Raw genomic sequence first — 11,579 nt, forward strand, 5'->3', positions numbered from 1 at the left:
CTAAACCAAGGTAGTTCCTATACCACTGTCTCAAGCACAAGTCAGCATCAACCACCATAAATAAAAAGTTTATACAGTGTTCAAGCCTGGTACTAAGCGCTGGTGCCTACCAGGGGCCTGCAACCCAGGCCACCACGTGCCGCTCTTCCGTTTCTCTGCGGGGGCTAGCTGGTGTGAAAGAAGAGTTCACAGAGTCAGCCTAAGGAAGTAGTCTCTCCGATGTGAACCCCGAGAGCCTCTGGAGTTCGATGGGAATCTGTCCCCTAGGACCTGGCCACCCTGGGCACACTGAGGTCAGAGGACCCCTGGCTGACCCTCCATGCCCTCCTCGTCTCCAGCGTTACTCAGGGGGCCTTAGGGATGCATTTTCCCCCTGCAGGACCAATGTCATCCAAACTGCCCCGTGGCAGAGCCAGTTCACCATGGCCTAGAAGGGACCGAGCCCCTCGTGGACCTGAGAAGGCTCTTCTCATGAATAGAAGCAGGACTCAGAATCCAAGGGTTCAGAAAACTCATGAGGCATTTTAAGTTTTAGACCTTTGATACCCCGAGACTTTATATCTGTTCTTGACAGCAAGTCCACTGTTTGGCCTTTAGAAACGAAGCAGCAGGAAGTCACCACCCGAGTGCCCTTGAGGGGCTCATCAGCCATGAGGACCACTCACATTAGCTTTTAACCTCCTAGCATCTGGACATCACTGGCTCCTGGGCACGATGCTTACCACTGAGCAGCACCTACCCCCACCTCTGTCTGTCATCCGTGGCAACCTGCGGTGGATTATTATAAATGACGCCTCCGAGTCTTGGCCTCTTTCCTCCCGTCTTGCCATACGCCCAGCTGTGAGGTCACCTACCAGGTCATGGGGTAGCTAGAACATAGTCCACCAGGGCCAAGCAGACGCCAGCCACTTACATCTCCAAAAGCATGAGCTAAATCCACCTCCTTTCTGTAGAAAATATCTAGCTTCCAGTATTTTGTTACAGTAACACAGAGTCTCCCTGCCGCCACCCACCCCCAGGGCATCTCCATCAGAATCCCCAGGGCACCTGCAAGGCCCTCCACAGATGTCATCTGGCCTGTTTAAGAAAAGTGATACCTCACCCCTCTGCCAAGACCCCAGGTTCTTCCAGTGGACCCCGTTTTCAGGGTCACTATTACCAACCTGCCATCCCTACTTCTCACAGGATTTCTTAGCTGCCTTCCGTCCCAGCTGCTGGATTTCAGAAGAATCAGGCCTATTTTCGGGGGGAGGGGGCAGCTCAGCAAAATATCTCAGACTTTTGAAAAAGCCAGCGGGTCCACAGGGGCCAGATGAGGAGAATACGTGCGTGGGGTGGGGTGTTATCAAAGCCAGTGTGCGGAGAAAAACAGATGTTCTTGCCTCTAAAGCCCACAAAGTGATCCTGTTTAGGTACGTGTGAGATCCCTGTCATGGTGACACTGCTCAGAGTTGACAGGATTTTTCCCAAGTACACCCCAGGGCTCAGCCGCCAAATAATTACCCATAAATTTCCAGGTACTGAACACCTGGTCCAGGTCTTCTTGTCGGCAATTAAGAAGGAAAATAGATGTCTGAGGAAGGCTTTCCTGAATCTACTGTTTTAATTTCCCCAGTGACCCTGCAGCAGCGTCCTGTACGGGCTGGGAGCTGCTGTCACCTGTGGTAGCGCCTTCATTTCTGATGATGTCATTGTGAGACCTGTCTAGAAAGGGAAGCTACAGTTTCCACAGGGGGCTAAGGAGGTCTCCAATTCCAGTGTCCTAGAGTGACAGGAGTAGATCAGATGGGAATCGGGTGGTCCTGGAAGCACTTCAGCCAATCTGGAAATTTCCCCTGAGGGAAACCACCTGGTCTACCCTGAGCACGTCCATCTACCACCTCTGTCTCTGCCTGCAGAATCAGGATCTTCCCCTTCCTGCTCTGCCCCCTGCAAAACAGGCCCTTCATGCACGGCTCCCCCACACAGAATCGGATGCCCTCACTGGAGTACATGCGCCCCCAGAGCTTGGCCTTTCCATTCCTCCTGCCCAGTGTCTGGCATGGACAGTTAAATATCTGAAGGAAGACGTCAATGCTGTCACCCATCTCCCAGGGAAACAGCCATGTCGCTAGACCCGTTCCTACATCCCACAGGGCGCCGTCCACAGACAGACACGCTGGGAACGCGCACACCATTCCTGGACCCATAAGGTCAAGGGCTGCATGCAATATTAACATCAGCATTTGGTGTCCCCTAGGATTACAGTGACCAGAGCTAAAACAGAGCAGTTGAATCACCCTGGGGCGACGCCACCTCCATCCCCTAATTGGAATATGGTGTCGGTTTTATCTGAAACAGGCTCAGCTCTTTATCCAACAGTCCATCTAGCCCAGGGAGGAACAGGACATGGGAGGGGGTGGTGATCCAGATCACACTTGATACATAATGCATACCACTTTGATTAATGGGCATCTCTGAAATCTTATCACGGACATATAAGTATTGATAACCTCAGCTTTCACCGAGCCACTCCGAGGCAGAAACAAAGGTGGAGAAATTACAAGCCACCCAAGCAGTTGGGGAAGTTTAACATGAGTCCCCAAATGCAGTTTCTCATTTTGAAACCGTGGAATGGCGGAGGTCGTTAGGCGGCTTGCCCAGTGAACTCTCACTGCTCCAGAACAAGCTCGAGGAACACTCCAACCCAGAAAGCCCCCTCTGTGGCCCCCATCTAGATGAAGCGCAGCCTCTGCTACTCAGGGAGGTTTGCTAGGCCACTAGTGATAGGAAAATGGGTTACTCCAGAGGATTGGGAAGGAGCTGGCCCTCTTGGTCAGCTGCGGCCCTTCAACCCACACTTAAAAATCTTCTTCCTCCCATTGGTAACCGTACTATCTAATGCAGCTAAATTATGAGAAGTTAATAGGGTTTCATTTAATGAGAGTTTGCCCTGTTGCGAGAGCTTAATTAGGAAGTCGTTGGGTCAACATATCAATGATCAGGAGATAAACTCAAGGTGTCCTGTGGAGGGGCACTGAACTCCGCCCTCCCTGCTCCCACGATGCTAACCCCAGGCGAGCACACCTGCGCCCGTTATTAAACAGCCACCTGCTGAGGGCCTCACCTCTGACTCTTCACTTTGTAGCAAGGAAGCAGAGGCTCATGGGGGATAACAAGCTGGTGAGGAAGCTTCTAGAAAGAGGTGATTGGGCTTTGCAGACCAGTCTGCCCGTCCTCACCGTCCTGATCCCTCACCATGTTGAACTCTATAAATCATCCAGAGACCGCTAACAGCCAATTGGATCACGGCAGTCCTCACTTGCCACCTTGGGCCGGGTCCCCAGGACGCTGGAATAAGATCTGCATTCCTCATTCTAGCCTGCAGAGCCTCCTCTGTTGTGACCCGTCCCCTGGCCACACCGGCCCGGGGCCTTTGCACTTGCTATCTTATGCCAGGAAGGTGTCCCTGTCTTTCACAAGGGACGGCTGCAGGGGTGGCTGCCCAGTGGCCCTTTTGAGCTTCTCCACCCTCCTCACCCTCTAAGAAGGGCCACGAGAGAAGCCACTTGGAAACAATCCTTAGGGACACAGGCATAAAAATGCTGAGAACCCGTCCCGTCTCCTAGCTGGCAAGCAGGTGACACTAAAATTCAGATCAAAGGATCCACTCACTGGAACTCAATTGGCCCTTCCCATGGTCCTGTGGCTATAAACACTTCCCATGTCCTTGGCAGAGTGGGCGGCGAGTGACCTGGCCTGTTTACGTTCTCGGAAACCCCAGAGCAGCCTCCCAGAGCCGTCTCAATCTTCAGAGTTCTGAATTCACCCTGAAGGGCACACGGAACGGGCACATCCAGTGACATTCCTGTCGTGTGCTCCTCATTGGCTCCCTCTGCTTTCATTTCATTTAATTTGCAGATGAAACTATTTTGCAACCAGAAACACTAGAGCATTGGATGCGTGGGATCCTGTCCCCCTCTTTTCTGGGACAGGATGTGAAGGGAAAGCAGCACCTAACCAAATCCACTGGAAGCCTTGGTACCACACTGGCTGGCCCGGGGTCTGGAAACACTCTTGTTTGTGGCTGACATTGAGGGAATGTTTTTTAAAAGCCCCACCCCTGAGGTCTTGACACTGAGTGAAATATGGGTAATTTTTCTTTGGGAGGATCAATAAAATAACTATTTTCAAAATGACTTTATATTGACTGAAGGGTCAGAAATGCCCAGGGCATTGATCCTGTGTCCATAATCACTTTTTGTTTAGTAAGTTAAACCAGCTCTACACAGTTGGATGCAAAGAAATCCCGTTCATCATTTAAACAAAATATTTTCCAAGCGTCTGACGCGCTCGGGCTGCCTGCAGGCGCCTGACGGGGGTGCCTCTCTTTGTCTAGGAGGTGGACCTGTACAGAATCAACAGCCAGGACAAGCTGGGCCTCACCGTGTGCTACCGCACGGATGACGAGGACGACATCGGCATCTACATCAGTGAGGTACGTGCTCCTCAGTCCAAACTCTGGTTTCCAGGCCCTTGAACGAGACCCTCTCATGTTCGCCAGCCCTAGTCTGGTTCCTCCTGGGGCCTCTGCAAAGACACAGACCACCTACTCAGTCTCCCTCGGAGTCGAGGGCCTGCGTCTTTGCAGGGGAGGGGAGTAGGCTCTCCCGTCAGCATCCAAGGCAGAATCGCCCTTCCCAAGCCACAAACCAGCGGTAAAATGGAGTCGTTTACATGGATTCGTGTGTTCAACCCCGAGGGAATGGCAGATTGCCATTTCCTACTCAAGTTCACGCTTTTTAAAAACCGGCCTCCCCCTCTCCCTCTTCATGGGTCTCTATCGCCGAGTTCATCTGTTGGGACGTAATGTAGATGAAGCTATCTAAGTTCATAGATGGCAGCCGTGCAAGTGAGCCCATCTCAACACGGATCCAACCGTGCGCCCCCACCCTAGCCGGCCCAGAAGCCCTGCCTCTCTGCGATGATCCAAGAGAACCATTTTCTGGGTTTTTTGATTATCCAGTTGAATATCCACCCCTCCCCAATTCTGCAATCTGCATCAGTGTTTTAGGGCATCCCTCCCACCCCGAGTCCTGTTTCTGTCAGTTACCTTCCATTTTTAAAGTTACTTCCCCCAAGTTTAATATAAGCATTCAGTGAAAATGATCAAGGTATGGTTGCTGATCAACATAGTGACACGGGTACCGTGAACCTGTTCTCCGTGATTTGATTTTAATTACTGTGTGAGCTCCCCCAGTGAGCTGTGCTGCCTTGTGCCCCTCAGGTCTCAAGAGCTTGTGGACGATGCTCGGTTCAAAGGCGGCCAGGCAGGGATCTAAGACCAACTCTGGAAAGGGCTCAGGCAGATGGGCCCATGCTCCTGTGTGTTAGTGTTGCCCAAAGTCTTGCTCCTATCTGTGCAAGACAGGAGTAACCATCCCGGGGTTAGAGGTGACCCCTGGGTTGGTGCTGAGAAGTCTGCTCTCTTTCAGATCGATCCCAACAGCATCGCGGCCAAAGACGGTCGCATCCGCGAAGGGGACCGCATCATTCAGGTAGGTGTGCTTCTAACAGGTGGCCTCAGTGTGTGCCTGTCACCAAAGAACAAACTCACTTCAAGGCTGAAATGCATGAGAGGAGAAGAACTGGGTCCAGAAACCTGGCCTGGCGAGGGCCCTGGGGGACAAGCCAGCACACCTCATTGCATGCATCTGCCAGGGCCAAGGACCTGGCACCACTGACATGAGGGACACAGTCTGTGCGCGCGCCAGGGGAAATCGCTCTAGTTTTGGATGAAGCACCTAAAATTCCATCTTGTCATTAAAATGGGGGCCTCCCTGGCAAGTCTTAGATTTCCTGGCTCCACGTTTAGCCATCCTGTGGAACCGTGGCCTTGAGTGCTGCTGTTCCTCCAGGCCACTGAGGCCATTCGGGTCTCTTCTGGCCGTAACCTTTTTAATCTCAGGTTGAGACTCTTGACTTCATTTTGTCCCACAGGCTTAGCTTGCTACCTCTTCCCTTCTACTCCACGGTGTCTATTTCTCTCATTATATAATTCTGGTTTCCTTCTTCCCTGGCTGAGCCTCCATCTTCCAGCCAGAACCCCAGCCGCTGGAGGCTCCTCCCCTGGAAAACTGACCTTCACCTTCACTGCCTAAGGCTAGAACACTCAGCAGAGCACCCTTTCTGGTCACTGCAGTTTTCCATTGAGCTTTATGATTAAGCAAAGAGGCCCCCAGCATGCCCCAAGGGCCTCCTGGAATTCCAGACCTGGTCTTCTCTGCCTGCACCATGTCTCAGCAGCCCTTCTGTCCCTGGGCCATTAGGACTGGTCACAGCAACCAGTGGTCTCTCCTTTTGCTGCCTGTTGGTCTCCTGTTGTAAGGTGGCAAAGTCAGCCTAGAAGTGAAACTTCCAACTCAGGGACATGTCCTAGAGGAGCCACACCCCTGCAACTAAGACCTGCAGAGTCTCTGGGACAGGTGAACCAGCCCTGTGCAAGAAGGTTATCAGGTGTGAAGGTGACAGTCACTCCAACTCCAAAGAAGTTAGTGTTAAGCTGGGGCACAAACACCCCATGTCACTCCATCCCCCTCTCTACTTTCCACCTCCCTAAACGTCTCATCAAACTCATTGCCACCTTTTCTCCCTATTATCCAAAAATATCATCTTCCATTTCTGCCTGGACCTGGTGCCCTCTGCAACAGGAGGACTTTCCCAGCCCTCCACAGGAGTCCCAATGTCCACCCACAGGGATCCTTCCTGGACCAGGCCTTCCTTTCCTATAAGCAGCAACTTGAGATACAAGAAAGTTCCATGTTCCAGCTTGAGGGGGGGACAGTGCAGGCCTGAGCAGGATAAAGTAGATTTGCACCAGCTCATCATGCAACTATCCACTGTTTTTGCTTTTTCAGATCAATGGGATAGAGGTACAGAACCGCGAAGAGGCTGTGGCTCTTCTGACCAGTGAAGAAAATAAGAACTTTTCTTTGCTCATTGCAAGACCGGAACTCCAGGTAAGTCGGCTTCCCCACAAGAAACTGGCTTTGCGATACTACATTCCCAGCCCCGCAATGACAAGTATGTGAAAGCATAACTAAACTTGCTGTGACTTGGAGTCCACTGTATCGAGGAACCACTTAGGATGACGCCAGCAGCCCCAGCCCCTACACTGCAGGTGGGAAGGGATGTTAACAAGGCAAACATAGCAAAATGGAAAATGAGGACAGGAGCAAGCAGATGCTCGACTTCCTGAGGGGACAGCTGTCCTGCCTAGAATGCTAGGCACAGCCTCTGTTTACTACAGCAGAGCACAGGGACACAAACGTCGATAAATACTAACCAACCCTCAGTGACCATCTAAGAAACAAGGGACCCCTGTGCAGAGCACCTTACATCCCCTTCGGCCTTCCTGGGAGTTCCCAGAGCCCAGGACACAGGGTGGTGGAGCGCAGAGGGACTCTGCCCTAAGCAATTGGATCAGAAACCGCTGTGCTGCACTCATCCTCCGGGGGCAGGGACCATGAACTTGTGCAGATGCCTCTAGCTCTGAGTCAGGGCAGCAGATCTATTTTGGTCAGAAACCTCAATGGAAAATACTCCAGGGGCAGCAAAATAAAGAGCAGCCGAGTCAGGATGCTGGAGGAAGGCTGGGTAGCCACCTCACCTGGGGTCAGCCCAGCTGTTCTAAATGACCGTAGCTGTGTTCTGATAAACTCCGAAGGCAAGCCCATGCGGTACAGCCTTTGAAAGGCAAAGGCCTGGTGACAGTCACGTCCTGGCCCACAGGTACATCATGGACCTACTTTTAGCAGAAAGAACTTTCTGCATTAACGATGATTCTCTTTGGGGCCTGAAACACATACCAGGGTCAGCAAGGACATGGAGCTAGATCTGCCTGTGGCCTGTTCCCCAATAGAGACTCCCCTCATGGACATAGGGTCACACCCTTCACCATGAGGAGGGGCAAGTCTCTGACCTATAGCACACTGGGAACACTGCATTATGACGACTCCTGGAGGGAGCCCTAGAAGTATTGTCCCCAAGGTAATGTCCACTGTTAGTAAAAAAGGGAAAGCACAAGGAAACTTGTAATCACTGCTGCTTCCCCAGCTGGACGAGGGCTGGATGGACGACGACAGGAACGACTTCCTGGATGACCTGCACATGGACATGCTGGAGGAGCAGCACCACCAGGCCATGCAGTTCACAGCCAGTGTCCTCCAGCAGGTAACCTGGGGGCCGGCCCACACCCCGCAGCGCTGCAGGCACATGTCCTCCCCTCCCTCCCTCCCTGCTGCTCAGGAGCATCCAAAATGCACCCGCCTGGAAGACAGAAAGCACTTAGGCCATTTCCCGTGTCTGTCTGAGCGAGAGAAATGCAAGTCCAACGCTCCCTGGCCGAGCTGTCACGGCTGAGCAGTCACCCTGGGCTTAGCTCCCTTCTGATATCTGTTGGTGCCAGCATTCCCGTAGACTCCGGGAAAGCAAGCAAGCCGTGTATTTGAAACTGAGCAATTCCCTATGTTGAACCTGAGCTGGGGGGGGAGCCTAGTAGCTACCTCCTGTGCCCCTCCCCTAGTCAGGGTCACAGTCCCACTTACTGGTCCCTATGAGCACTTCCTGCAACCTGGGACCCCTGCACTGCTCTACTGGTGAAACTCACTCATTGAAATAACTATTATTATTCCCACTGGAAACAATGATAAGTTGCCCAGATAGACAGGGCTGGCCAGTGCCCCACCCTTGACCCCACCCTACTGTCAGCCTCCTCCGGAAACACTTGTCCTACAAGGGTGTTCTTGTTTTCTCCGTGCAGAAGAAGCACGAGGAAGACGGTGGGACCACGGACACGGCCACCATCCTGTCCAACCAGCACGAGAAGGACAGCGGCGTGGGGCGGACAGACGAGAGCACGCGCAACGACGAGAGCTCAGAGCAGGAGAACAACGGTGACGACGCCATGGCGTCCTCCAACCCGCTGGCGGGCCAGAGGAAGCTCACGTGCAGCCAGGACACGCTGGGCAGCGGCGACCTGCCCTTCAGCAACGAGTCCTTCGTGTCGGCCGACTGCACGGACGTGGACTACCTGGGCATCCCGGTGGACGAGTGCGAGCGCTTCCGCGAGCTGCTGGAGCTCAAGTGCCAGGTGCAGAGCGGTGGCCCCTACGGCCTGTGCGATGCGGCCAAGAGCGAGCCCGAGAGCGTGGACAAGGAGCTGGAGCTGCTCAACGAGGAGCTGCGCAGCATCGAGCTCGAGTGCCTGAGCATCGTGCGCGCGCACCGGCTGCAGCAGCTGCGGGAGCAGGCGCGGGAGCCCTGGCTGCTGGCGCCCGGCGCCTTCCGCAGCTACGCGGCCAGCGTGGACGGGCGCCGGCGCGAGCTGGCCGACATCACCGAGCTGCCCGAGAAGTCCGACAAGGACAGCTCGAGCGCCTACAACACGGGCGAGAGCTGCCGCAGCACCCCGCTTGCCCTGGAGCTGTCCCCCGACAACTCCCTGCGGAGGGCGGCCCAGGGCGGCACCGAGGCCCACCTCCTGGCCATCACCGAAGACCCCGAGGTCGGCGCCCCACTCTATAGCCCTTCGGCCAAAGAGCCTGAGCTCGGGCCGGCCCTAGAGGGCTCGGAGCGCAGGGCCGAGGGCAGCAGGAGCCCGCCGCTGCGCGCCGCCTGCCGGTCCGCAGCCCCGCACTCGCCCTACAAGCACGCGCACATCCCCGCGCACGCGCAGCACTACCAGAGCTACATGCAGCTCATCCAGCAGAAGTCGGCCGTGGAGTATGCGCAGAGCCAGATGAGCCTGGTGAGCATGTGCAAGGACCTCACCTCCGCCACCTCCTCCGAGCCGCGCATGGAGTGGAAGGTGAAGATCCGCAGCGACGGCACGCGCTACATCACCAAGCGGCCCGTCCGCGACCGCCTGCTGCGGGAGCGTGCGCTCAAGATCCGCGAGGAGCGCAGCGGCATGACCACGGACGACGACAACCTGAGCGAGATGAAGATGGGCCGCTACTGGAGCAAGGAGGAGCGCAAGCAGCACCTGGTGAAGGCCAAGGAGCAGCGGCGCAGGCGCGAGTTCATGATGCAGAGCAGGTTGGACTGTCTGAGGGAGCAGCAGGGGGCCGAGGACAGGAAGGAGGTGAGCATCCTGGAACTGAGCCACAAGAAGATGATGAAGAGGAGGAACAAGAAGATCTTCGACAACTGGATGACCATCCAGGAACTCCTGACGCACGGCACCAAGTCCCCCGATGGCACCAGAGTGTACAATTCCTTCCTCTCGGTGACTACTGTATAATACCCGCCTCCGCGCGCTGTTCATAGGAGTGACCACCACCGCGGGGTGGAGATTCCTGCCTCGTTCAATGCGGCACATTGTTGTACATAAGACAGTCATCCTGTTTACGGTCTCAGTCTGCCACACCTGCGACTGGGCTGTCACCGCTGTTTTCAGTGCAGGTAAAATTACACCCTTTACCATCGTTGAAGGCAATACTAACAGCTTTTTTCAAATAGCAATTGTACTTTTTTACTTGTTACCTTTTACATAAAGTGTTTAAATTTCAAAAAGATCTTTTATTACGCATACTTTCACAGAATAATTTGTTGAAACTATATTCATATTAAAAAAAAAAGTTAAACACGCTTTTTTTTCCTGCCTAAAATACAAATACAACTGCCGGTATGTATTTTTAATGGAATCCTATTTTATAACCTTACTTTGCTGAATGTGTTTCATACGGATGACCATTAATATATATGTAGGTCAAGGTTTCAACTCAAAACCACCAACTTCTGTGGTTAAGGATTTAATAACAATAATCAAACCAGCACTACTTAGACTTGGAATGATACATTGACACAGTTTTCTGGTGAAGGTTCCTAAGAGAGTGTAAAGGTATTAGCAGAAAGCAAAATATCCTGCAGCTTTATGGAAGTTTAAAGCATGTTTGCAAATATTGCAGCCTATTGGAAGATATGCATGTACAGGAAAGTTGTCGATTGAGATGGTTTGTGAAATTTTAAGTGTTCATTGTAGTCAGCCTTTGCTTTGTAGATCAGAAGGTACAGACTTATACAAGCAAGTTCATGAAATCACCATTAGTTACAAACACTAAGTAAAATGAAGTTAAAATAAATTATTATTTTCTATTTGATATGTTTTGATGTGATTCCTCATTTTGCAGTGGTGCCTACAAAATAAAAGCCTTTTGCAGTGTCTATTTTTTTCCCTTGGTTGTACAACCTGCTACCTTGGAAGAATTCAACTCTTTCAGCCTAGAAGCCAATGACATAAGTAAATCAGGAAATAACAGCACTGAATAAGGCCACAAATACACCATCCATAGAGTCCTGCATTGTGACAGCTTGACTGACAGCAAGCTTCACCCTGGCCCAATGTCCTATCAATATGAATGGTTGTGAACAAGTTTAGCAGTTGGGGCCATGTTAACTGATATTTCTTTGGTTTACACCAATCATTACTGCCTGTGAGTTTGTCCAACTTTCCATTTCTATGGTAAATCTGCAAATTGGGCAGTATTTTCATACATTAAAAAGGGTCACCAAAGTGGGTGGGCTTCAAAAGTGACCTC

General features: G+C 52.6%; 1 protein-coding gene across 4 annotated transcripts in view; it reads left to right on the forward strand.

The window, feature by feature from the left end:
- Pdzrn3 (PDZ domain containing ring finger 3) overlaps window positions 1-11,141 on the forward strand; it is a 211,842-nt gene extending 200,701 nt beyond the window's left edge. For all 4 annotated transcript variants that reach the window (XM_046425616.2, XM_046425617.2, XM_058573018.1 and 1 more), the window contains 5 exons: window positions 4,379-4,477; window positions 5,475-5,537; window positions 6,897-6,998; window positions 8,095-8,211; window positions 8,801-11,141. In XM_046425616.2, the coding sequence (XP_046281572.1) occupies window positions 4,379-4,477; window positions 5,475-5,537; window positions 6,897-6,998; window positions 8,095-8,211; window positions 8,801-10,282 (1,863 nt within the window). In that variant the 3' untranslated portion in view covers window positions 10,283-11,141. The remainder of the gene's footprint in view (window positions 1-4,378; window positions 4,478-5,474; window positions 5,538-6,896; window positions 6,999-8,094; window positions 8,212-8,800) is intronic.
- Window positions 11,142-11,579: the final 438 nt, after the last annotated feature.

The sequence above is a fragment of the Marmota monax genome, unplaced genomic scaffold (genome assembly GCF_021218885.2).
Source record: "Marmota monax isolate L192 unplaced genomic scaffold, Marmota_monax_Labrador192_F-V1.1 WCK01_AAM20220418_F8-fsc00028, whole genome shotgun sequence".
In the NCBI taxonomy this organism is placed as follows: domain Eukaryota; kingdom Metazoa; phylum Chordata; class Mammalia; order Rodentia; family Sciuridae; genus Marmota; species Marmota monax.